Genomic DNA, 27,911 nt, shown 5'->3' with positions numbered 1-27,911 from the left:
CCTTAGAGTATGCTAAGTATTTTGTACATAATTATCTTACTTAAGCCTCATGGAACTCTTATGAGCAAAGTATTATCCCCATTTAAAGTTTAGGTAAATGAGACTTAGAGAGGTAAAATAATTTGTTCATCACAAAACTTTTAAAAAGGTACTCATAACCATTCTACTATAAAGCTTAATCTCTATTTCCATTAATATTCTTTATTGTGTCATCTTTATTGATAATAGTGTTCAGCATTGCCATTAAATAAGTAGTCTTTTACTTTTTATTTATAAAAATTATTAAAATGCTTAAATTTTTCATTATATTGTATGTTTTAATATCAAGTGGATTTCAGTTTTTCATGAAACTGATTAGAAATGATAAAAGAAGGTGATGGCTCTGTTACATTTGAATTTGAGAGAACAATAATAAGGAACAATATTTCAAGAACATTAAAATAGCTCTAATATGATTTTTCAAAACTGTTTAGTGTCAGAGGTGCCCTAGGACCACCCCCTCACTAGAGGATTTATAGAACTGAGTATACAGTTGTACTCATGACTAAGATTTATTATAGTGTGAGAATACAAAGCAAAATCAACAAGGGAAAGGGTACATGGATCAAGTCCAGAAGAAAAGAGGCTCAAGTTTCCAAAAGTCCTTTCTCAATGAAGTCACACAGGATATGTTGATTCATACAGCAGTGAGTTTTTTTGGTTTTTTTTAAAGATTTTATTTATTTATTTGACACAGAGAGAGAGAGAGATAGCGAGAGCAGGAACACAAGCAGGGGGAGTGGGAGAGGGAGAAGCAGGCTTCCCGCCGAGCAGGGATCCCGATGCGGGACTCCATCCCAGGACCCCGGGATCATGACCTGAGCCGAAGGCAGGCACTTAACGACTGAGACATCCAGGTGCCCCCGTACAGCAGTGAGTTATGATAAAACATGTAAAGTGTTGTCTACCAGAGAAGCTCATTAGATACTAAGTACTTAAGGTTTTTATTGGGGCTCCTTATGTTCTCACGCTGTGCCTAGTTCATACTGTAAGTCCAGTCTCACAGAAGGAAAGTAGGTATTTAGCATAAACCACATTGTTTTTATAGCTTAGGCACAGTGAGCTACTCTTACCTTTTAGAGAAAGTTTTATATGACTGTAGGGAACTGTTTATCAGCCAACTTCTCAAATGCCATTTAGAGGCCAACCTTGCAAACAGGCCTTCCTAAGACTAGGCACCCTTAGGCCTCCTTTGTTAGGTGTTCATCCCAGATTCAAGAGCATTGGAGAAATTAGGTACTCTTATTAATTTGGCAGTATAATGGACATGATTGAATTTGAAATTTCTTTTCATTGAAATAATCTCAACCTAAACCGTATAATTAAGGGACATTTATTTTACTGGTCATTAAATTAGTAGTCTGTCCATATTGAACTACTCCTCCAGCCATTGTTTTCAGTTATTGAAGGACTTGCATGGAATTATTTAAGCAAGGAATATCTTGATTTCTGTTCAGAAGTTATAGGATGTATTCTTCTTACTATTGTTACAATAACTTGAGAGAAACTGCTATAGTGTTATATCATTCCAAAGTGCATATTTTATAACTTGAGCTACCTAAAATTAATTTTTTTGAAATGACAACATATAATTATAAATAATAAAGACAGGGTAATGAAAAGCCATATGATCTTCCAAATCAAACTGGAACCAGCACAGATAAGGCCTCCTGTTAAGCAAGTAAAGTAACTCTGGTTGAGTGAAGACAATGGCAGTCTTGTCTCTTGTTTTCCTGTATTGTGAACATAGAACACTGGATGTTCTATTAAGCTGGGGATGTTGTCTCTTGTTTACCATTCTGTGGCCAGTACATAGCATGATGTCTGGCATGTAGTAGGTGCTTAAATATTTGTTCAATGAATGAGTGACTGAGTATTGAGTGAAAAGAGTGGTAAGATGTCAGGGAAACTTAGTTCATAAAATACCAGAAGAATGTGAGAAAGAAGGGGACAAAAAATCTGTGCCATATCATAGAGATTATCAGGAATTCTCTAATAATTAGTTGCTTTAATCTAGATGGATTTTTCTGAAATGTTGAGATAGAGAATAGGAAGAGGAAATTAGCTTATTATTCGAAAGGAGTGGCTGTAACAGTGTTTCAGTAGCCTAATTTCTCATGATAGACCTTTTAAAGAAATTTCCAAAGTACTGAACAAATGTAATCTTCTTTCCTTTCCTTTCTTTTTTTGTTTTTTGTTTGTTCATTTCAAAGAGAGACAGTCCCTCAGTCATAGTTTTCGAGTTTTTCTTTTTTAAAATATTGGTTAATTAGTATTTTTCTTTTCCTCAGAGATTTAATAGATTGAGAAAAGAAAGGATCATTGCTAAGTTAGTTTGCTATCACTTCACCAAAAATGTTCCCTTATTTTCTTTCTAGCAACACCCAGGACACTTCTCAGCAGTTGGCTCCATCAGTAGCTTCAGCACGGAGCATGCCTGAGAGGCAGGAGAGCCCAGCCTCCACCAGACCAGGGGTGACTGGTCTCACAACTGCTGCCGCCTTCAAGCCTCCAGGATCCACCAACATTGTCAAGTCACCAAGTTGGCCACAGCCAAACCAAGCAGGTATGCCAAAGAAATCTCTTGCTTTATGTTTTTCTTACGTATAATTATGAAAATGTCTTCCAGGATGTATGATAGAATTCACTGATGAAACCCATTCTCAACCATCTAAGCTTTAAAAAGGTCTGCAAGGAATAGCTATAGCTATTTTCCTCTGAAGTATTTCATAAGCATTCTGTGTGTGTTTGATACAATTGCCCTTTGCTATTCATAATTATAGAATTGGGAATTTCTTTGTTTCCCAAATTACTCAAGAAATGTGTGGATTGTAAACTTGGGATCTTATTAAATAACTATATCATTGGGAGGTTAACCTTGAAAATCCGACATTGTAGTTTTGATGATACATACAAAATAACAACAACAGAAGCATTTGTTTTTATCAGTTAGTGAAGAAAAAATCTTTGACTTCTTGTCTGCTGAAGATTTATGAGACGGAGGTGGAAGAAGTTTTCAGTAACAGAAAGAGAACATATTTTATTTTAGTTGTTTTATTTTTGTTTTATTTTATTTGAGTATAGTTGACATATAATATTAGTTTCAGCTATACAGCATAGTGTCTTGACAGTTTTGTACATTATGCTGTGCTCACCATAATAAATGTAGTTACCACTTGTCACCATACAACATTATTATATTATTGACTATATATTCCCTATGCTGTACTTTTCATCCCTGTGAATTACTTAATTTATAACTGGAAGTTTGTACCCCTCAATCCCTTTGACCTATTTTACCCATCCCACTAGCCCCTTACCCTCTGGCAGCCACCACTTAGTTCTCTATATTTATGACTCTGTTTTGTTTATTTGTTTGTTTATTTGCTTTGTTTTTTAGATCCCACATATAAATGAAATCATATGGTATTTGTCTTTCTCTGATTTATTTTACATAGCATAATACCCTCTAGGTCCATCCATATTGTCACCAAAGGCATGATCTCATCCTTTCTTATGGCTAATAGTCCATTGTATATTTATACCACATCTCTATCCATTCATCTGTTGATGGACACTTAGATTGCTTCCCTGTCTTGGCTGTTGTAAATAATGCTACAGTAAACATAGGGATTGCATATATTTTGTTGAATTAATATTTCTGTTTTCTTTGGGTAGGTACCCAATAGTGGAATTACTGGATCCTACGATATTTCTATTTTTAAGTTTTTGAGGAATTTCCATACTGTTTTCCACAGTAGTTGCACCAAATTCTAGTCCTACAAATAGTACACAAGAGTTTCCTTTTCTCCACATCCTTGCCAACACTTGTTATTTCTTGTCTTTTTTATTTTAGCCATTCTGACAGGTAGAAGGTGATATCTAATTGTGGTTTTCATTTGCATTTGCCTGATGATTAGTGATGTTGAGCATCTTTTCATGTGTCTTTTGGCATCTGTATGTCTTCCTTGGAAAAATGTTTATTCAGGTCCTTTGCCCATTTTTAATCAGATTATTTGGGGTTTTTTGGTGTTGCCTTGTATAAGTTCTTTATATTTTGGACCTTAACCCCTTATAAGATATATCATTCGCAAATATCTTCTCCCATTCAATAGGTTGCCTTTTCATTTTGTTAATGATTTTCTTCCTTGATTTTGCTGTAGTCCCAATAATTTATTTTTGCTTTTGTTACTCTTGCCTGAGAAGACATATTTAGAAAAATGTTGCTGAGGCCAATGTCAAAGCAATTACCACCTATATTTTTTTAAGGAGTTTTATTATGGTTTCAGGTCTCAGAGTTAGGCCTTTAATTCATTTTTAGTTTATTTTTATGTATGGTATAAGAAAGTGGTCCCATTTCATTCTTTTGCATTTAATTGTCCAGTTTTCCCAGGAATGTTTATTGAAGAGACTATCTTTTCCCCTATTGTAATGTTCTTGCCTCCTCTGTCATAGAGTAATTGACCATATAAGCATGGGTTTATTTCTGGGCTCTGTATCTTGTTCTGTTGATCTATGTTTCTGTGTTTGTGCCAGTACCACAGTGTTTTGATTACTGTAGCTTTGTAGTATAGTTTGAAATCTGGGACTGTGATACCTCCACCTTTATTCTTTTTTCTCAACATTGCTTTGTCTATTCAGGATCTATTGTGGTTCCATACAAATTTTAGGATTGTCTGTTCTAGTTTTGTGAAAAATGCTATTGGTATTTTAATAAGGATTGCATGGAATCTATTAATTGCTTTGGGTAGTATGGATATTTTAACAATATTATTTCTTCCAGTCCAGGAGCATGGAATGCCTTTCCATTTGTTTGTGTTGTCTTTAATTTCTTTCATTAGTGTTTTATAAGTTTTCAGAGTACAGGTCTTTCACCTCCTTGGTTAAGTTTATTCCTAGGTATTTTATTATTTTTGGTGCAGTTATAAATGGGATTATTTTCTTTATTTCTCTTTCTGGTAGTTCATTAATGTACAAAAATGCAACATATTTTTGTGCATTGATTTTGTACCCTGCAACTTAACTAAATTTATTAGTTCTAAGAGCTTTTTGGTAGAGTCTTTAGGGCTTTCTATATATACTATCATGTCATCTGCAAATAGTGACAGTTTTACTTCTTCCTTACCAATTTGGATGCCTTTTATCTCTTTTTCTTGTGTAATTGCTGTGACTAGGACTATGTACTATATTGAATCAAAGTGATGAGAGTGGACATTCTTGTCTTGTTCTTGATCTTAGAGAAAAAGCTGTCAGCTTTTCATCACTGAATATGATGTTAGCTGTGGGTTTGTCATATATAGCCTTTATTATGTTGTATGTTCCCTATAAACGTACTTTGTTGAGAGTTTTTATCATGAACAGATGTTGAATTTTGTCAAATGCTTTTTCTGCGTCTAATGAGATGATCCTATGGTTTTTATCCCTCATTTTGTTATAGAAAGAGAACATTTGAATAGTAAGGTGCAATAATTTGGTCTCAATCTGGAAACCTGAGTTTTCATTCACTTCCACAGATAAATAGCTTTAAGTAAAGTCACTTAACCTCTTTGACCCTCCATTTTCTGATTTGGAAAATAAAGACAGACTAAATAATCTCCTGTTTTCTCCCAACATGAATAAAGGTGATGGTTATAGGACTAAAGGACATCTCTTAACAAGAAGATGGGACTATATACTTAAGGGTTTCCAGTCCCATCCTCAGCCTTCATCTCTTTGCACTCTTTATGCTCTCTAAATGATCTGTCATCCAGATTCCTTTTACAACCTAGCCACTGATAATTTAGAGTCCTCTCTGTCCTGAACTCCATAGCCTCAAAATTGTTGACCTACTTGTGGTACCTCAAATGCAGCATGTCCAAAAGTATTATTACCTATCTCTGGGAATGGTACATCCACCCAGTCACCAAAGCTCCAGTGTAAGTTTGAGAATCTCCCACCTCTATCTCCATGTTCTCATAGTAACTAACACCTAATGATTTCACTTCTGAGTATTTCTCAAGTTTCTTTTCTCCTCTCTGTGGTCAGAGCCATTGCCTTGGTTCAGGCCTTTGTCATTGCAAACAACTTCTAAGTAATTTCCTTGTCTCCTTCTCACCCCCATCAATCTGTCCTTCATACTGCAGCAAGTAACTTTCTAAATCTCTGATTTGCCCACTTCACTCTCCTGTTGCAGATGCTTTACTGTATTGCCCCATTCCTTAGCTTATCATTGAAGTCCGTTTTCAGTCTGGCTCCCACTAACTTCTCAGTGGTCATCTCCCACTGCTTCCAAATTATAATCTGTGCCATAGTCTTACTAAAGCATCTTAAGTTGCTGAGACATGCCATGTTACCTTGCTTTAGAATGTTCTGGTCCTTCTTCATAGAATGTGTATTTTTGGTTTTTGGTTTTTGTTTTTTTACCTTGACCGCTATAGAAATCTAGCCTTTCCTCATCAGTGTTGGGATAAATGTTGATTGAATACACAAGGGACTACTTTTAAATATATATATATATATATATTTTGGGAATTTCTTTAAGGATTGATCATTTATTAATATTTAAGAATATTTTTGCAGGGGCGCCTGGGTGGCTCAGTCGTTAAGCGTATGCCTTCGGCTCAGGTCATGATCCCAGGGTCCTGGGATCGAGCCCCGCATCGGGCTCCCTGCTCCGCGGGAAGCCTGCTTCTCCCTCTCCCACTCCCCCTGCTTGTGTTCCCTCTCTCGCTGTGTCTCTCTCTGTCAAATAAATAAAATCTTTAAAAAAAAAAAAAGAATATTTTTGCAGTTGTAAGAGTGGATTTTTAGTTATTTAGGAATCCATCTTTTGTTTTACATTTTCCATAGTGTCAAATATATTAGACACTAAATAATTTTATGATTAATAAATTATCTTTAGAAAAATACTAATTATAGTTAAAATTATTTCATAGTGTCATATTGAATAGTTTTGAATTACCATTATGTGTTACTAATTTTGCAAAAAAGCTAAATTTTTTTGTTTTGGGGGCAAGAGATAATCCTTTGCATATGATCTAGACTGTTTTAAAGACATCACTTTCAAAGACTTAAAATATTTAGACTTCTATCATTAGCTTCTGAAATTTCTGGACTGTTAACTGATTTAGCAAGACTTACTCTCTTGGGGGAAAATGCCAACAGCCTAGCCCCCTACTTTTTTAGTTATTTTCCATTTACTTGAAGCTTATCAATGAGGTGGAGATTTGCTGAAATTATTTTGTATGTGCATTAGACTATAGAAAGTAACTTTAGGAAAAATCTCCTTGGTGTAGTAATTGGAAGGAAACAAGAGAATGTTTCTTAAAAGTGAGGGAAAGACTACTGATGTAGAAACTGAAGGGAGGGCATTAAGTATGTGCACTGGAGAGGGCAGAGAGTATATATACTGCTTTTGGAAATTCAGAAACTGTGGTCAAAATTCCACTCTGTTAAAGGGAAAAGAAAAAATTGAGGCAGAATTCCTAGAGAAGACACTACAGCAAAATTACCACAAGAGGGCAACAGAATCCTGTCTCTTCTTTGAGTGTAATTTGTTATAATTATCAAAGCAGTCAAATAACAAACTATAATCATGATTCATATGGTTAGAATTTAAAAGATTATACTTTTTACAGAAAATATAATTTAATTTGAGCAAAACTATAAGAGTATAAAACCATTACACATTATATGACATTATAAAGCATTAATATCATAAAATGTATGAATCATAGTTGAATTACATCATGATGCTTAGCCCAAATTAGAAAATATTTGCAGAACTCCTGCTGTTTATTTTGCTCTCGGTGCTACAAATTGGCATTTAATGTGTACTATATGATATAAAAGTTACTTATTTTACACTGTTTTGTAAAAATCGTAAAATAAATACAAAATCCCCAGCCATAAAACAAAACAAAACAAAAACATCTCAGAATCTACTCTTACTCTTTGATAAGTAGTTTTAAGAGCTTCCTAATGCAAATGAAAAGGTTCTTTTGATTTAGAAGGGGATAGCTGTTTCATTATGGGTTCTTAGGTTCTTCACAGTTCACCTGTGAAAACTACAGTGCCAGTGAAAAGGAGGCAAAAGCTAGAAAGGCCAGGTGCTGCCCAGCCGACTCGATAAAGTATTGACTTCCCTCACGCTGAGAACTTCAGGCTTCTTTATTTTGATACTAAATAGCTGTGTTCTAATATAGGTGAAAACACTGTAGGTGTTACCAGTGATGTCGTTTTAAAATAAGTCCTAAAATTGGGTGAGAAGGATGAGATAAAAATTACTAAGTTGCAGTCTGTTAACCCACTTGGTTGATCCTGAAATCAGTTTAGTGGACCATACCCAGTATTCTCGTTAAAAAAAATGAAATAAAATGGAAGATATAAGAATACTTTAATATATTAAGTATTAACATAGTAAGAGTAGATAGGTATCATGTTACGAAAATGTGATTTTAGTTTGTATATGTATGTAAGTAAGTACAAACACATATATTTGGGGTCAGCAGGTAAACATATATTTTGGGTCACAGTGTTTCTTACTATGTTTTAGTAGTTAAGAAAAAATTTGGAAGTTGTTTAAATAAGTATTTTAGATGTACTTTTGTCTATTGGAATAACTAATGTGGTTTTGAAATGATAGCTCCCCCCAAAAAAAACTGCATTGAAAAGGCTGATTGAAATTTTAAGACCTACTTGTGTGTTCTGAATCTGTTATGGTTTTTCATTACCTCCACTGAAGTTCTGACTTTGAATCTTAGATCATTTCATTTGTGGTGTAATATAACTTGTGTTATCCAGAAGACTTTCCTATAGTAATGCTATAGATGTTGATAAAGAAGAACTAGGTGTATATGTTAACAGCATTATAGTTTAGATTGGATCATCATCTTTTTCACAGGCATGGAGTTTAACATACACCACCACACATGCATATACACACTTGTCAGTGGCTGGCAAAGACCTATTATCTGATGCAAGATGTTGAAAAGTTCATAGACTGCATGAAAGTATTAAGAAAGCTCAGAAGGCTAAATGAATATTTATCCCCAATACCTGCCACCCCAGTCTTACTCAGTGATGGAAGAACGGTCTCAGAACTGTTTGTGTCAATTGGCCATTTAAGTTTAGTAGTAAAAGATTGGTTAATGATAATGCATCATAAAACCTTCAGAAAGAAAGGAGAATGTTTTGTGGACCATTTTGTGTGTGTGTGTGTGTGTGTGTGTGTGTGTGGCAATTTTAAGTTATTAGTTTTTAAAATCAGTACTTTTTAATGGAAACAAATTGACCAAAAATCTGTCACAGAATTTTGAGACCCATTAAAACAAAAGTTTAATGAGAAAAAAAAAGATACAATAGAAGTAAGAATTCAAGCTTGAGTTTTATGTAAGTTAGCAATACCACTTTCTATTTGCCCTGTGCCTCTAATAATTTAGATGTAGTAGTCCCTTCAGAAATGTTGACTTGATCTAGAATGATACATAAAAGGTGACATTCTTCTTCTTAGTTTTAAGAATTGGGGATTTGTACCTTTTTAAAATTCTATTTTAATTGACTATATTTGTATGCCTAGTAGATTTTTTAATGCTTAAAATTGTAATATTGTATGTAATAAGTAGTTAGATAGATGTTTTATGGTATAAGTTACAAATAAGTTCCTGTGTTTATGTAGGTGATCTGTTTGCTGTGTAATGTTTTCCCTAGATTCTCTTTCGGTTATGGATTCCAGATTGTATAAGTTTAGATTTGATGCAGATACAAAATATTTGCTATATTTTGATGCAGATACAAAATATTTCCATCTTACCAGATCTAGTCAGATGTTCTTCACAAATCCAGTCTTAAAAGTCATGAAGAGCCATTAAATGTTAGAAGCACATCAGTTTTCTAACTTGAGTTTAATTATATACAAAATGAGAATGAATAATTCATTAGAATATAATTAGTGCTTTGCTGGACCAGGCCTATTGTTCATCTAACCAGCTTTGCTGACAGGTGGTGGCTCTGAAGAATAGGAGTGCCTGCCCTATCGAGCATGAATTTCAGAAGGCCAGAGATGTTCCCTAAATGGAACATTTGAGCCTTCAGTTTTTTTATCTGTTAAGATAAGGGTCTAAAAAAGTCCCCTATAACGTTGTTTTGTATGTATGTATATAAGTGAGTGTGTATGCATACACACAAATGATGTAACATATATCGACGTGTGTGGTATATAGATGGTACTCAAGAAAGGTTAAGTTTTTACCTCTCTGTTCCTTTTAGTGATAGCATTAAGAGCTCACACTGTTAACATCCAGCAGAATTGTTCTCATGTGACTTCTCTGCTTGAAAATGTTTTGGGCTTTCTGCTTCCCACACATTAAATGTTTGGCTTCTTTACAGAGCTTATGTGCCCTTTATTACCTTGTGCCAACCTCCTTCTCAAGCCTATTTTGTAATACAGTTCTTCATGTTCTCTGCAGTCCCATCATACTAAAGTTCAAGAGTTCATACCATTCTTTGGGCACACACCTCTTTGCTTTGTAAAGCTGCTGCTTTTATTTGAAATGTTTTTCCACCCTTCTACCCCTGAAAATTTCTATTCACTCTTCAAGACCAGATGTTATCTCCTTTGTGAACCTTTCTTGAGCCCTCTAAATTACTGGCTATTCTTTCTCTGTGTTCCTACAAATGTTGATGATGGCTTTATTATAGCATTCACTGTATTCATTGTAATTGTTTACATGTGTGTCTTTTACCACTGTTTTTAGATCCTCTTAGGGACAGGGACCAAGTCTTACTAATCTTTGTTTTACACTACCTAAACAATACCTGGCACAGTTTATAGGCCTTCAGTCAATGACAGTGGCTGAGTAAATGAGTGGGTGGATGGGTCAGTTTGTTATGTTTTGGACATATTCATATGATTTGAGGAATTCATAAGACATTGTTCGTTCCTCCTACCAAACGTGAAATTCCCACAACAGTCATTGAACAAATGTGGACGTGCTGTCTGCCAAAGACTGCCATTAAAAACTACACATATTATGGGTGCCTGGGTGACTCAGTCATTAAGCGTCTGCCTTCGGCTCAGGTCATGGTCCCAGGGTCCTGGGATCGAGCCCCATATCTGGCTCCCTGCTTGGTGGGAAGCCTGCTTCTCCCTCTCCCGCTCGCCCTGCTTGTGTTCCCTCTCTTGCTGTGTCTCTCTCTGTCAAATAAATAAATAAAATCTTAAAAAAAAAAAAACTACACATATCGCTTAGGGAGCAGAGGACTCCACTCTCCTTGAAGCATTAAACTTCCATAAAACTTAAAAGTTGTGAACATCAGCAGTACTATGACTAGTACCATATTATTTATTTCCAGTAATAAAAAAAATAGTAATAGATATGAAGGCCAGTGGTAGGAATATTTTTCTTAAAAAATATGGGAATATATGGCCTATAAGGAACCAAGCAGTAGAATGCAGAGGAAATACTAGGGAGAGCCATTCACTTTGTCAATGTGGACAAATTAACATGGATGCAAATTAAAGCACCAGTAAATAACAGAAATCAGCAAAAAGAGGTGCAAAAGAGTTAAGTCGGATTACAAGGGCCAGGTCAGAAGACAGGGAGGTCTGGATCAATGGAAAGAAAGAAACCAATAAAGTCCCAATGATACAATCTTGAGATAGAATATTTGTTTATACTAGAGTTTATCGTGGAGTCATACTTCATGCAGGAATAAAGTGTTAATATTTATGCCTACAGTCAAATCATATGTAGGCAGTGCCCCGTGAATATTTTTAGGAAGAGGCCAAGTTGGAGAGGGAACAACAGATGCAAAAGCTCTTGGAGAACTTGGCTTCTTGGAGGAGGAGCAAGTTGCTCAGTATGTTGAGGACTATATAGTGGCCAGAGAGAAAATTGGATAGGTTAATGGGGGCCTGGTCAGAAGAGGACTTTGAAACTAAGAGTGTGGACTGATACAGAAAGGAAGTCCTTAACGAATCTGTAAACTGGAAAGTGACAATCAGGTTTGGATTATTAAAAGATCATTGTAGTGTTAATGTTTTTAAAATTATGACCTCAGTGTAGAGATTAAGATTGGAGTACTGGAGACTGAATTAAGAGGTGGCTGAGGAAAGCCAGGACAGTGACGGTGATAATGAATGTTACCCTGGGCAATGGCCATGGGAATGGAGAGAATTCTAAGGACAAGAGAATGCAGCTTCACACTTTAACCTGACTGGGAGGCAGGTTCTAACATTGCTCTTCCAGGGAGCTTTACTCCCTAGAGAGCATTTATTTATCTTCTACTAAAACACTGGGAGGGATTGTATTTGGCTTGGAGAAACTATACTTGGTTTTGAGTAGGTCGGATTATGGAACAGAAAATTGGTTGAACATGTCTAGGTTGGTTTTTTTTTTTTAAGATTTTATTTATTCATTTGAGAGAGAGAGAGAGCACAAGCAGGGGGAGAGGCAGAGGGAGAGGAAGAAACAGGCTCCCCAGTGAGCTGGGAGCCTGACGTGGGGCTGCATCCCAGGACCTCGACATCATGACCTGAGCCAAAGGCAGGCGCTTAACCAACTGTGCCACCCAAGCGCCCTGTCTAGGTTTTTTTAATGTAATACATCTAGTTACAAAATATAGATAAGTGGGTTGCATCTTGTATTATATTTGAGAAATAAGTTAAAGTTTACTTTTATAACATTACATACTTTTATAGTCTATTTGTGCAGCATTCTCCATAAACAAGTACGCTAATTTCCCCTAAATCATCATTTTCTAATTTTTTATAGTTGGAATTAAGAGATTGATGGCTTTGGCATCACATACCTTGCCTCCGCAGGAAGGACTTGTGTTACATGCTGTCATGGAAATAAACATTATGAGGTGGAAAAGGGGTTTCTTACAAGACAAAAGAAGAAAAATTCTATAGAGCCCTACCAGTCAAAAATTAAAAATTAAATTACTCATGTTGTATATGTATGTGTGTATATATATATGTGTGTGTGTGTGTGTATACACACACACACATATATATATAATTATACATATATAGTATATATATACATATATATTATATATATTATATATAATATATATATAGTATATACACATATATACATATACATATATATATAGTATATACACATATATAGTATATATACATAATAATATATATGTGTATATATACTATATATGTGTATATACTATATATGTATATGTAATATACATATATATAATATATATATAATTCAGAAAGCCTTAAGTTGATAGATATGCTTAAAATTTTTTTTCATTAATTACAGGATTTTTCTCCTCCCCATTTTCAAAATAGGTACCTTTTAAGAGCATTTGAGATGATACTTAATTGCATTAACATTATGTTAAATATTTAATAAATAACAATTTCTTACTCAGAAAATCATTTAGGTATATAATATTAGTTAATATTGTAATCACCGCTTTCTGTAGAAAACTGTGACTATTTCATAAATCCATTGAAAATAAAAAGCTCTGTTGTGTTTTCTTTTACAGTAGTTAGTATTGTCTAGGTGTGCTGAAATTTTTCGTTTTGCCGTTTTCATTAGCATCTTTTACAGCTTTTTAGAATAATGTCACCTCAGTGCTGTCGTTTATTATATGTACACACAACTCCCTGTTTATTTTTATGTCCCCTGATGTTGGCAAAAAATTATTGGATTTCTTTTTTTACCTTTATTGTTAAATGTATCCACGGAGGCGGACATTCTGTTGATGAAAGAAAAGGTATTTAATTGATGGTAACATACTCAATACACTAGCAGTATTTTATTTAATATTAGATGTTTGTAATAGTTGATACTCCTATTGAACAAATGTATCAGTTTATGTGTGTGTGTGTGTGTGTGTGTGTGTGTGTGTATACACACATATATTTTTATTTCTTTTTTCTTTTCGAAGCAGTTTTTAATATATGTAGTAAAGGTAAGGGCTCTTAATTTACAATGAGATTTATAAAAATTGCTGATTCTTCTTAAAAATATGGATTATGTTTTGAAGAACACAGTGTAAGTAAGCTGTAAATAGGAAAGTTAGGATCATTTGGAAGTCTTTTAGGGACAGTAAATTTCTTTTGGTCAAATGAAAAAGGGAAAAAGTCACAACCTTTTCCAAATGAATATTTAGTTTTAATTTTAGCTTCTGTTGCATCCAGTCTTGGGGAATACTCACCATCCCCATTTGGGCATTGAGAACTCAGGAATATAATGGGTAGTCTGGTAGAAAGCAAAAAACCCTTGCTATTTAATAGTAAAATTGTGGGTATCATTGATTAATTATTATTTTTTATAATATTTTAAATTTTTAAATATATTTTTATTCAGTGTACGGTAAGACGATATCATTAAAATTTTAAATGGGCATCATTTTCCCAGTGAGGCAACAGAGCCTGAGAGAAGTAAAGTTCTTCAGAACTAAGTTGAATTCCATTATTTTGACTAAATAGTGCATTTTCTTGTGTCACAAGATAATATCAATGACTATATTTAAGGAGGACTAAATCCTTCCTGAAGAAAGGAGTCTTGCTTTGCATAGGGAGGATAAACCAGGTGACTGGCAGCTACTAAGGTCTGCTTTAAGTAACATTTTCTTTGCATCTGAACTCTGTTTTTAAAATTTAACTAAGATTCTAGTTAACATGACCCTTACTGTACCCTGCCTCTGCTGTGTGCTGCATTTTAGCAATAAAGAAAAGCTTATTTATTCATAATGGACAGAGCTTTGGAGAGATCTGATGTATTCTTTTTTTTTTTTTCCCAAGGAAGACTCAGATGTATTTATGAGATCTGATTAGATCAAAGATTGAATGATGTGCATCTCAGTTATAAGTGGATATAAATTCTATCTTTTATTTGAAGTCTAAAGAAGATAGGGGTGAGAAAGGAAATTACAGTTTCTACAACCATCCCAAATTTCATTGTAGGCTTTACGTTACAGTAATAAATCGAGATAACTAGATTTGCTTAGCTAAGATGGATAGATTTATTGGTTCCATTTTTACATTTTTATATGAATAAGCAAACTGCTACCAGTTGCGTATGTTTCATCTCTTCTAATAATGTTTTACTACCATCTGCTCCCCTGCATTTTGACATCATTAAACTAAACAGCCCACTTGCCGTAAAGGCCGGACTGGAGCTGTCCATTGTCAAAACTGTGGTGTGAAGCATGTACATATGCTTTGTCTTTCTGTATAACAAATAGATTTTGGCTTAGAATCATGATTCCCAGGAAAAAATAAAAGTAAGAACCATTAGTTGTCTTTTTTTTTTTTTCCCTAAACTGGAATTTGTTTCTGTGTTGGAAGCTTTCCAGTGCTGATGCAAGAGCACAGTTGTGAAAGCTCTTCTTTCTCCCCATTTTTCTTTCATCCTAAGATTAAAATATTAAATCTATTCTAAGGGAAGATACCTGGACTTATTCATATGTGATTTTCATAAAGAATTATTATTTTTTACTAACTGATGCATATGGTTTAAACCAGGGGTTGGCAGACTGTGGCCCTTGGTCACATATGGCCCACCACCTGTTTTTGTAAATAAAGTTTTATTGGAGCACTGCCATGCTCCTTTATTTACATTTGTTGCATGATGTCTGTGGCTCCATTCCTACTGCAATGGCGAAGTTGAGTAGTTGCAACATAAACTATATGTCCCGCAAAACCTGAAATATTTACTCTCTGGCCATTGACAGAAAAAAATTGCCAAACCTAGGTTTAAATCATAGGAATAAGAAAAATTATGCTTGATAAATCTGTATAGTAATGCAAACTTTCCTTGGTGTCTCAAGCACCCTTGACAACACTAATCTGAAGGCACTCTGTTGCCTATTTGTTTGTGAACATCACCTGTGAGAAGATAAACTCTTTGGGACAGCTATCTTATTCTTGGGTGTATCTTTCATCCAAGAGTTCCTAGATCTAAATTTTGTATGTGTTTTCTAAGTAGTTATTGAATGAGTTGATACTTTATTTTTTTAACCACATAAGATTTTTTTTTTTAAAGATTTTATTTATTTATTTGACAAAGAGAGAGACAGCTAGAGAGGGAGCACAAGCAAGGGGAGTGGGAGAGGGAGAAGCAGGCTTCCCACTGAGCAGGGAGCCCGATGCGGGGCCAGATCCCAGGATCCTGGGATCATGACCTGAGCCGAAGGCAGGCACTTAACGACTGAGCCACCCAGGTGCCGCTTAACCACATAAGATCTTATGTCAGAGTGTAATAATAATTGACATCTGTGAAGCATTTCTTACACATTCAAGAAAATGTATGTAAACATTTTACTTATGCCACCTCATTTAAGCCTCCCACATTTTGAGGTAGTTGCTGTTTTACAGGTGAGGAAACGTGCACATTCGTGGAGCTAGAAATTAGCAGAACAAGGAGCCCAAGTGTTATCTTAACATTATCATTACGCTACATGTATTGCTTCCTCCGGCATAAAGTAGCTGAGCGTTGTTCTCTGCTTTTAAAAGATGTGAAATTCAAACATAATTTTGTATAATGATAATAAAGTGTCATTTATTTCAGAGATCTAATGGTTTTAACTGAGAGAACTATCTTAGAGAATTAGTGGTAGTAGTAAGAGAAATGTAAGGAGTATCCCAAGTTTTCAGTTTTCCCGTAACATGTATTCATCATGAGAGACATTGTTGATATTGTTTGACATGGGGAATGCTCCTTAAATTTTATTCCTCTTTCTGCTTCAGGGCTTGTTTTTTTTTTTTCCTACATTAAAAGAATTCTATTTATATGAGCGACTCAAACCTGAGGTATCTTTTCTCCTTTATTTCTGAGACTAGGCTGCTTTCTCATTAATATAAATAGATGAAAATTGGTGGGAAGATGGTAAAAGCCCATTTGGGTTTCATGTTACTTTGGAAATAAGACATGTCAAAACTCTAGGTATATTGGGAGTGTAACTAATTTTAATATATGTTCTTTACAGTTTTCTCATCCAAATATGAGCAAGATTTTACAAATTTAATATTTTAAATAAATTCTTAGCTTAGATTCTGTATGAGTTCACCAGTGATCCTTCTTAGTATTCTTGAGGCTGTGAATGCTGCCTCGGATTTTTTTTTTTAATAATTTATCTGAGTTTTTATTTTTTGTTTCTTTTTCTTTATTACTCCTTCTCCTCTTTCCCTCCCTTCCCCCTGCCTTTTCTTAAACATGAAACACATTGACCACCCACAGTTAGAGCAGGATTTGTCTTCCCATTGTAAAATTAGAAATTATAACAGTGGTATTGAGATTATTTAGAAAATTCTATATATTAACTGATAAAGTGTTGATTTCTAATTGAATGATGGCAAAGCCAGATATTTTAAGATCTCATATCTATCTGTGAGGTACACACTGGGTTTCTTTTGCTTTTAACTCTGATCAGATGGAAGTTTTCTGTGTAAGGTCAGCTAGTTGGGAGAAAAAGGCAAGCGCATATATCCCAAATTTTAATGACATGTGATGCAACAGACTAAGAAAGAAGAGAAATGAATCTAATCCAAGTCCCCATGCTCACTTTAATTAAGACACTCTAGATCCAGTTTAATCTGGGTTCTTAGAGTTGAAAGGCTGGTTGCTAATGGAAGAAACTAACCTCCTGAAGTTGCGGAAATATTTGATACTTAGCCTTGGGCGCACCTGTTCCAATTCTTTATGGCATACATACCAGCATTCTCCACTGCTTAGAGAACTGGTAACAGTTTAATCTGTCAATGTTGCTTTTAATCATTGAATAAAAAAATCCTTGATTCCATTTAATAAAATTTGCACAAACCTCTCTAGAATGTACTTTCCTCTGATCCTAGATCTTGGCTTAACTTTAAACCTTTCCTATTTGTACTGGGTATGATTTCATGCCTGGATAATGAAGAGTAGACTGTTGCTTATGCTTTCAACATAAGGAGCTTGACAGACAAAATGCACGGTTTCTATGCTTCTCTTGGCCACCAACTGTTTGAGATGGTTGGTGGAGGGGCAGAGAAGAAAGCACTTGCTGTATGCGATAATATGCAAGTGTGTTGCCATCATTGCTACCCGATTTAGTATGTGTAAAATTTCTACCATACCTTTGTGAACAAATTCTCTGAGATGTTGAATTACAGTCCTTTATCTTCCCAGGAGTGCCAGAATGTCACTTTGATGTAGCCCAGTTATTTATATGAGTACAACATTAGCCTCAGTGTTTATAACTGGAATACCCCTTGCATTTGAGCCAGTTGTTTTTCACACCATAAAACCTCACATATGACTTCTGTCTTGTTGAGTCTGTAAACATTTGTCTTTTTCCTTTTTGGGAGGGAGCATTAGGATTCTTGATATCAGCCTTATTTCTGACTTAATAAGAATGAAATACTATGGGATTTAGAAAAATATTTTATGGTTATACCTAGATTTATTGGCATAACTTTCTCTGCTGCTTTATCTTAATTCAAATGTAGTAGTTGAAATATTCCACAACGATGTAGAGTTTGTACAACAAAAAATGAATTTAACATTCAAATGCTCAAGCCTGTTTGTCATTAGCAAAAGTACTAGATCTATAATTTCATTTTTCTTCCTGAAGCAGTTATGTGCATCTTCTTAAATGTATATTTCTTTCTCAAAACATCAAGAATCTAGCCTTTTATCCATATGTTTTATTTCAAGAACTTTACTGCCATTAATTATAATGGCTGAAAAGTATGGGCAGCTAGGTTTAGAAAAAAAAGTTAGATCTCTATAGGAAACTCATCTTTTAAAGAATACCTGAAGGGCTTAAAAGTGATAATCTAAGCTGTTAGGCATACCAGGGCAAATAAAAAAGAGTGCTTTCATACATTATTCCTAAATTTATCCTGGCAGGCTCATTAAGGAAATTAAAATAGCAGAAATTAATCATCTCAGTTATCACTGTCGTCTCCTTCTAAACTGATCCTTCGAAATGAGAACTTCCAGGTTTTAGACCACATTTGAGGAGATCTGCCTTCATATTTTCCAAGTCATTGCAGTGATTGGCAGAGTTTGACACCCTGGGCAAATGATAAATATTTGATGAATGAATGCATAGGGGCATAGGCTTTGGAGTCAGACAGAAATGGTTTTGAATCCCAAATTCTCCACTCTCCTCCTTTGGCTCACATCATGCACTCTCCTGGTTTTTCTCCTACCTCTCTCTGTGTTCCCAAAGTATTTATATTATTTGCCTTACCCTTAGGAGCTCTTCTGTTTTCATTCTCACTTTCCCTGAACAATCTCATTAACTCCCACAGCCTCAAATGTCATCAATATGCTAATGACTCTTGAATCAATTCTAGCTCCGATCTTTTTGCTGAGTTCATATATTCAATAGACTATTGGTACTTAGATGAACCACAGGCACCTCCAACTCAAACAAAAAGGGGGCAAAAAAGCTATGAGCTCCATGAAGACAAGGATTATTCACGTTTTGCCCCCTGCTGTGTACCCATACATAAGACAGTGCCTGTCACATTGTTAGGCTCTCAGTGTATACTTGACTGAATGAAGATCTATAATTACGCTCATTATCTTTCCATCATTCTGGCACTTATCCCACTATAACATAATTGACTGTTTACTGGTCTGTAACTTTCTTTAAACTTCATGAGGGCAGAAATTACGTCTCTCTTTTTTTCAGGGTGGTAAAACCTAGAAAATTATTTGATACATAATAGTTGTTCAAAGAACATTTGCCTCATTTTATTGCTCTACATGTCCTTGGTCAAGTCACTTATCCTTTCTGAGCTTTATAATCTTGATCTATTAAATAGTAATATTAATGCCTTATAGTGTTATAAAGATGAAACAATTCAGTTTAGTATGTGTAAAGTATCTCTTTAAGTTTTTACTATAGAAAAAAGTTCAAATACACACACATATATAACTAGAGACTTGGTTTCTTCTACATGTATATTGAAAAGGGTGGGGAGATGAAAGGGATTATAAACTAAAGCAATTTCAGAGGCATATAACCAAATATAACAAGTGGACCTTATTTGAATCCTCATTAATACTGGGTTGGGATGTATGTAGTAGGCAGAATAATGCCCACCCACCAAAGATGGTCATGCCTTATACCCAGAACTCAACGAATATGTTATATTACATGTCACAGGTGTGAGCTAAGGATGAAGATGGGATTACGAATGCTATCAGCTGACCTTAAAATGGGGATATTATCCTGCATTATCCTGGGGAGCCCAGCGTAATCACAAGGATCTTTAGATTTAGAAGAGGGAAGCAGAAGGTGGGGGGATAAAGTAATACAGTATGAGAGCATGTTGCTGGCTTTGAGGCGGCAGAAGAGGGCCATGAACCACAGAATTTGGGTAGCCTCTAGAAGCTGGAAAAGGCAAGGAAATGAATTTCCCCTAGAGCCTCCAGAAAGAAACAGCCCTGCCAACACCTTGATTTTGGCTCAGTAATATCTGTGTAGGAGAACTATAAAGCAATATGCTTGTATTGTTAAACCAATAAGCAACAATAGAATACTAATACAGGGGTTCGTCAGGAAAAATTGAAAATTGGTTATTTGATGATGTTAAGGAAAATTTTGTTTTATTTTAGTTGTGATAATGGAATTATGGTTAGGTTTGTAAAAAGTGTTCTTTTAGAGATGATATTGAAATATTAAGGATTAAGTAATAGATCTTGAATTTGCTTCTGAACTTCAAAATAGGTCAGAAATGGCAGGGGAGTGAATGGCATATAAATGAAACATATCAGTTATAAACTGATAAATTGTTAAAGCTGATTCTTTTTCTTTATTAAATTTTACTGGTTTTTAAAATAATTGTTTCCTTAGCATCCTTTACAGATGATTAATGCTAATGGTTTTTTGTGGGGTTTTTTTGTTTGTTTTTAAATTTCAGAATCATTGTGAGCTCGTGGGGTTAAACATATTTGAGGTATTTTAGTCCATGGTTATTATCCTTATTAATGCTCAGTCTCATCTGCTTCTTTGAAGTCCATTTGATACAACTCTAGTAGTCTTTGATAGCTTTCTTCCTTTTCTAATATGACAAGATATTCTAGACTTCCCCTGTTTATTTTCTGTCCCAATCCTAGAATTAGCAGTTTCTTTAAGGAGTCTCATTCCTTTTAATGGGAGGATGATGATTTTGGTACTTGAGTTATTCATTCTCTAAATAAAAATTTATTAAGCAATATGCCAGGGACTGTTCTAGGTGCTGGAGATATTTCAATGAACAAAACAGACAGTGTCCCTGGCCTCAAGGTGGGGGGAGATAGAGAATAAAAAAAAAAACAATAAAAAGAATATAAAATTTGTTAGATGGGCATGAGTACTGTGGAGAAAGATAAACCAGTTAAGGAGAATAGGTTTGTGGTAGGGGGTTGCTATTTCATATAAGATGGTGAGAAAAAACACATTAATAAAATTGGTTATTTTTAAATTGAGCAGAGAACCTGAAGGAAATGAGGGAGCAAGCCATGCAAACAGGGGAAACATTACCAGGAGGAGGGAAGAGAAACTACAAAGGCGCTGAATCAGAAGCATACTGGCCATTCAGAGAAGCAGTAAGGAACCTAGTGTGCCTTGCGTATAATGGGCAAAGGGAGAGTGGCAGATCAGGTCAGAGAGGTAGCAGGAATCAGATTCTATAGGACCGTTGGTTACAAGGGAGCTGTTGGTGGGTTTTGAGCATAGGTCTGACTTAGGTTTTTCTGGCCTCTATATTGTTGGCAAGGGTAGAAGCAAAATCTCTAGGCAGTCACCGCAGTAAGTCAAGCAAGAGATGTTGGCTTGGACCAAGGCTGGTTGTACTCTGGAGGTGATAAGAAATCATCAGGTTACGTATTTCTCATATTGTTGTGAGCAGTTCATCTTCTAACACTAAACTTGCTCTTTTACTGAATGATTTGTTCAGCAATTCAAAAGCACTATATCCTACCCTACCTTAGAAGATAACTAGCTAACTACATCTATTGTTACTTTAGTTTGTCTTTTGGGATATCATCACCTCCCCCCCAGCCCCAATTGATGTATGTTAAGTTTCCAAGTAAGGTTTGACCTAATGTAGTGATTTTTTCACCTATTACATATCAGTAATAAGAATATTTTATTGGTAGTTGAATAATTTGACTTGAACCCAAAGAATTAACTGATGAATTTCATGCCTATTCAAGTACAGTCTGGCCAGGTGTTCAATGTATACATTATAATCTTCACTACTATTTTTTTTTTAATGTATTGGGTTAGAGTTAACAGCCTTTTCTGAGCAGGGATAGAAAGCAAAAATATCAAATAACCCACTTTATTCTTAATACAGTTAGAAAACATCTGATTTCAGAGAATTCACACATTGTGCTACCAGGGGTTCTATTGGTCTTAATCTCTGTTTTCTCTCCAAAAACTATTTATATAAACAAGTGCCCTTTAGTGAGCTGAGGTATTTTTGAAGCATACAGTAAATAATTAGATAATTTTGAATTCCTTATACTACTTTATAATATTATATAGTACATAATTACTGTATAATAATATATACTATTACATATATTACATATATTATTATAATTTATATATATAAAATTGCCTAAAACTTGTGTGAACTAATTTGCTGAATAGTGCAAACCTGAATTACCTGCTTGGGAAATAATGCAGTTAAGATCTTCCTAGCGTGAAGAATTTTCACTTTATCTTTCCAAATGATATTTCACAAAGATTTTCCTAACAACAGGAGGTAGGTGTCCTACCTAAATTAATGCATATGGTTCAACTTTTTAAAAGTCTTTTTCCAATTTATAGTTTGTAGTCCAAAAGGGATGACTTTCAAGTTAAATTTCATGTTTAGTAAGTCAGGGATCTGTTTGCTTTTTAAAAATTGTATTGTTTCTTAGGATTCTCCAGTATATCACTATGACAATTATTTGAAAAACTAGCAACTCAGCATATCGTGGCTTGATTAATTTGATAACTTTCCATATTATATACTGAGAAAGTATTCTAATATGCTGCTAGGTTTTTATACTAATTTATGTTTATTTAATAATAGTCTTTGTAATATTCAGTTTGACTGTCATAATGCTGAAAAACAAAAATATGAAATGGATATGAATATATGTCATTCTAAACCTTTAGATGACTCACAAATAACCATTTCAAAGTTAATAAGATATTCTCACCAACATTATTGGTTTAGGGAGTTTCTATATGCGTTTTGTGGTGCTGTATTTTATACAAAAGAATAAAAATTAATTTTCCAACATGGTCCCCATGGGGTAGAGATTAGCCACAAAAGACGCCAGATTTAATGGAAGCTGCTCAAGATTAAGTTAAAAAGGAAAACTTGAGTCATGAACTAACTTCTTCCTAATGTTCTTATTGTGACACTACTGACTCATTCATTATTCATTTTGCGTAAGTCACTTACATTTTTTGTGACTTAGATTCATAGATTATGAAATGGGGCTAATTTAATGGTCCTATTTAATAGCTCTATTAGAACTTAAAAGAAATAATTGTTTTTATTACAAATAAGTAGATTGTCATCTTTAAACTACTATATCTAAAGAGATGTATATTTTTTCTACATAAAAGTGGTTTTTATTACAGGTTCAATAAATGTGAAGTACTTCGGTCTCTGTACCACCCATCGAAGATTGTTTTTCTCTGCATGGTAGTGCAATTCTCTACAGAATTATTAAGGAAACGGGGCTCATTTTGTGGTGCCTTCCCTGTAGCAACACCTCACCTTCTTACATCTCCCTCTCCCCATTAAGCCAAGTGAGCAGAGGCCAGGGCTTTCGCACTTGATGGTGCAAAAGTTGCCCATTCCTAGGCTAAAGTGGTGACAAATTCAATCTGAAGAAATGAAACATCACTTTATTCATATGGGAAATAACTATGCCTTGGAAATGTTCAGGGCTTGGTAATTAATAGGGCTTGTGTAGCTTTGTGTGCGGGCCAATGTACTAGCAACACAGCAACAAAACAGAGGTTTGGGAATTTCTGTCTTATCCAGAGCAGTTAAAATGGGGCAGTAACAGAAAGCAGGGCTTCTCTTTCCAAGCAAGGAATAGCAGTGAGCTTAGAGCTTTAGTATATGTGTTTAAGACACAGTCACATGTTTCATGTTTAAGAATGGCTTCTCATGTTAAATAAGTTAGTTCCCCATGTACCTTCTCCTCGAAGCATGGACCAGATGGATTATGTCCCATTTTACAATGACTTGATGGAGAACTACTACACTCTTTTATTGCTAAAAATATCTCAGTGACTCAGTACTTTAGGGCTTATGCATAGATAATGTGATAAAATAAAGGCATATGGTAGATGAAAGGGTTTCACTCTCTTTGAGGTCTGACCTTCAGATTTTTCAATTGGTAACTTTCCCACTGTTTGAAATCCTGAACCTAATCCACATTTTAAAAATATCTATCTCAATATTGTTCTCTAAAAAGGCAAAATGAAAGTGATTTGGAACCTTCCCGTTTTTCAGTTGCTTGATTAAATATTAATTTTTTGCCTTCTATTTGTGAGGCAGTTTTCTGATAGTGGGTAGAAAGAATTATATAGTTTCTCCTCTTTGTTTAAGAGTTTATCATTGACTTAGGAGGGAAAAGATGTTATAAGATACTGATAAATAAATTATACAGGCTGGGGTGTTGCACATGTTAAGAGGAAGAAGAAAACACTTCTAGCTTGGATTGTCAGGGAATATGGGGCAGCAGGGTCGGGGGGAGCTCAGGAAATGGAATGTGCATGAGCCTTGTAGAATGAGAAAACTATGAGTAGCACTGGAGAAGGAGACATTTCACTGTCTGATGGTCATAGAAGCAGGTCTGGCCTGGCATGTTCAAGGGACAGTGAGTAAACTATAGCATAGTGCCTAAGAGCATGGACTCTGGAGCCGGACTGCCTGGATTCTGGATTGCCCTTTATTTGTCTCATGGCCTTGGACCAGTTTCTTAACCATTCTTTGCCTCAGATAGAATTAAAAAAAAAATGATGCTAATCTTGCCTGAATCATAGAGCTCTTATAAGGATTTGACAAGTGTGCCTTCAAATAGTGATGGCTCAAGTTAAATATTAAATAAGTATAATAGAATATGATGATGACTGGGATGTGAACGAGCATAAAAGACAAGGCTGTAAAGAAGATTGGAGTGAGCTCCTTGAGGGACTGGACTCTGAAGACTGAATAAACAAGAAACCATGATGAAAGTAGTATATTTGAAAAAAAAAATAGTCTAGCAGAATAGGTTGAAAAGAGATTGGTAGCAGAGAGACTGGTTAGGAGACTTGTGATTGTCTAGGCTTGAGGGGTTTAAGACTGGGACTCACATGATAGCGCATGGGTTTGGATTAAAAAGAGGGACAGACCTTGGGAACATTTACAGTGGAACATTGTTAGGGTCCGGGGTTTGTTAGGCACATAGGAGACAGAGGGTTGTGCCTGAGTTAAGTGGGAGAATTCAAACATACAGGAAGGACTTCTTAGGAAGAGCTGGGAATGTGTACAAAAAGATGAAATCCATTTTGCATATCTTGAATTTAAAGACAAGAACAGAATTTGGCATTGAAAATGCCTATCTGTTGCTCTTAGGGAAATCGGGTTTGGATATATAAATGGAAGACCCACAGAGGAACAACTTGTGCTATGCAAGTAAATGAGGTGACAAGGAAGAGAGGGTATAGAGTGATTTTCTCTCTCATTTCTGTAAGATAAAGTGTGAATATAAGGGAACGAAAACATGTTCCTAGCCCACTGAGTCACTTGAAACAAGGGCAATAGTAAAGCTCGCTGGTCTGTAAAGCGCCATTTCACAGCTCAAGTGCCAGACCAAGCACTGTAGATGTGCTAAGTGTTAATAAATGCTGGGTTCCTGGATCTGTAATTGCACATCATTGCAAACAGGCTTTATTCTGGTAAGGGAGAGTTATCCTTTCAGTTATCCTAATTAATCTTCTCCAATTCTAACCACACCTATAATGTGAAGCCTGTCAATACACACACATGTAGTTAATTTATGTTATTATTATATAAAAAGTTGTTCCTTTTAAACCTCTTTTTAACATATGCTTTTTCTTTTCTCTACTACATTGTAGTTGCCTGTTGCTAAGGAGCAGGCCTCCTGTTGGTTTCAGTCCCTCACAGATTTTGCATTCACTCATTCATGTATTAATTCCAGTTCATTAATTTATTCATTTGTTCACTCCAGACACTGTATTAGTTGCTAGGGTGAAGAATAAGGCATAGTTCCTGCCCTCAAGGAGCTTAACTGTTTAGTTGGGGGAGAAAAGACACAGATATACGAAGTAGAAACAGTAGTAAAGTCATTCACAGAAAATTATGGGAACGTGGGAGAGAAACACTCCCTCTGGATTATGGAGCATGGGCAGTGGGGAGAAGTACTTCTGGGAAAATTTTTGGAGCAGTTGACTTCTGGGCTGAATCTTAAATGATACGTGGTGGTTACTAAGTACATAGAAGGGGAGAAAATGACAGTAAAGACAACCAGTGCCTAGAGAGAGTCATAAGAAAATGTGAGGCATTTGGTATTGCTGCAGCATGAAAACAGAGGCAGAGAGTGATGAGAGCTGCTGTGGGCCTGACAGAGAGCCCTGGAGGGACCTGGATGCAGTGCTTAGAAAAGCATGGAATACTTTCAGTGGTCAGAGAAGAGGGAGATCCTTGAAGTGGTTTCTGCAGAGCTGTGATCTGGTAAGATTTTAGTCCTAGGTGGCAGTTGGGAGGATGCATTTAAGAAGGATAAGACATTTTGGCAACTAGCAAGGTGGGAGACACTTAGGACCTAAACCAGGACAGTATTGTGAGAATGGAGATGAGTGGGCAAAATCAAGAAGTACTTGTGATATAAAATCAGCAGGACCCATTATAACCACAGATGAGGGAGGGAAGGTCCTAGGATGGTTCTTATGTAGCTACCTTATATGATTGGGTAACTGATTTCACAGTCTACTTAGAGAATAGAGGAAGAGAGATAATACAGTGAGTTCATTTTTATTTTTATTATCTTCAACACATTGAGATATTTAATACACCTCTGATGTATTTGGAGTTAAATCTATTGATGCTTAACAGAGATGTCTAGATGATTAGAACTACCTTGCTGTCAGTATTCACCTTAACTGTATCTCCTCTTGGAAGCAGAGGTGACTCTTCTTTTCCTACAACACCCTATGCATTCATAACTCTTTGAATGCATTCATCTGTCATAACTCTTTCACTGTGCTGTAATCCTTGATTTTCTTTTCTGTTTATTTCTGTAGTCACAGTCCACTGTTTGATATATAACCTCTCCGTAAATGTGAGTGAATAAATGAATCAATAGATTATTTTAAAAAAGTAATTATGATTTGATTATTAGAAAAAGTTTATATTTGGCTTATTCTCAAGCTAATTCTTCTGTGTCTTAACTCCTAGCGCTTTCCACTGGAAGAATCTCAAACAGTGGAACTTCGTCAGGAGCAGCAGCACCAGCCAGCTCAGCCAGGGGACAGCCCCAGCCAGGTGACCAAGACACTTTAGTACAAAGAGCTGAGCACATTCCAGCAGGGAAAAGAACTCCAATGTGTGCCCACTGTAACCAGGTCATCAGGTTGGTTATTCGTTTTTGAAATTTTCTTGAAATACTTAGTACCGGTGTTGATTTTTTTTTTATATATATTCTGAAAGATTTGAAATTTTATTAGTGAAAATATTCTTGCTATACTTCTATGTAATAGTTATTGAAGTAGATAAATTTGAATATATATACTTGTTAGAATCTATTATAATGAAAAGTAATTCTGGACTCTGTGGAAATAAAACTAAAAATACCAATTTTCTCTCTATCAGAACTAAGAAAAAATAATGATTAGTGTGGCCTTTCAGAGACTAATAA

General features: G+C 35.2%; 1 protein-coding gene across 2 annotated transcripts in view; it reads left to right on the top strand.

Annotated features, from left to right (window-relative positions):
* The window catches only part of PDLIM5 (PDZ and LIM domain 5), a 202,678-nt gene that overhangs the window by 153,582 nt on the left and 21,185 nt on the right, over positions 1-27,911 (top strand). For both annotated transcript variants that reach the window (XM_028117814.2, XM_028117813.2), the window contains 2 exons: positions 2,418-2,605; positions 27,452-27,626. In XM_028117814.2, coding sequence (XP_027973615.1) covers positions 2,418-2,605; positions 27,452-27,626 — 363 coding nt within the window. The remainder of the gene's footprint in view (positions 1-2,417; positions 2,606-27,451; positions 27,627-27,911) is intronic.

The sequence above is a fragment of the Eumetopias jubatus genome, unplaced genomic scaffold, assembly GCF_037043125.1.
Source record: "Eumetopias jubatus isolate StellerSeaLion01/CBP00866 unplaced genomic scaffold, mEumJub1_p1.0 scaffold_2, whole genome shotgun sequence".
In the NCBI taxonomy this organism is placed as follows: Eukaryota; Metazoa; Chordata; class Mammalia; order Carnivora; family Otariidae; genus Eumetopias; species Eumetopias jubatus.
The sequence above is the reverse complement of the archived record's forward strand: the minus strand, read 5'-3'. Positions and strand labels throughout refer to the sequence as shown.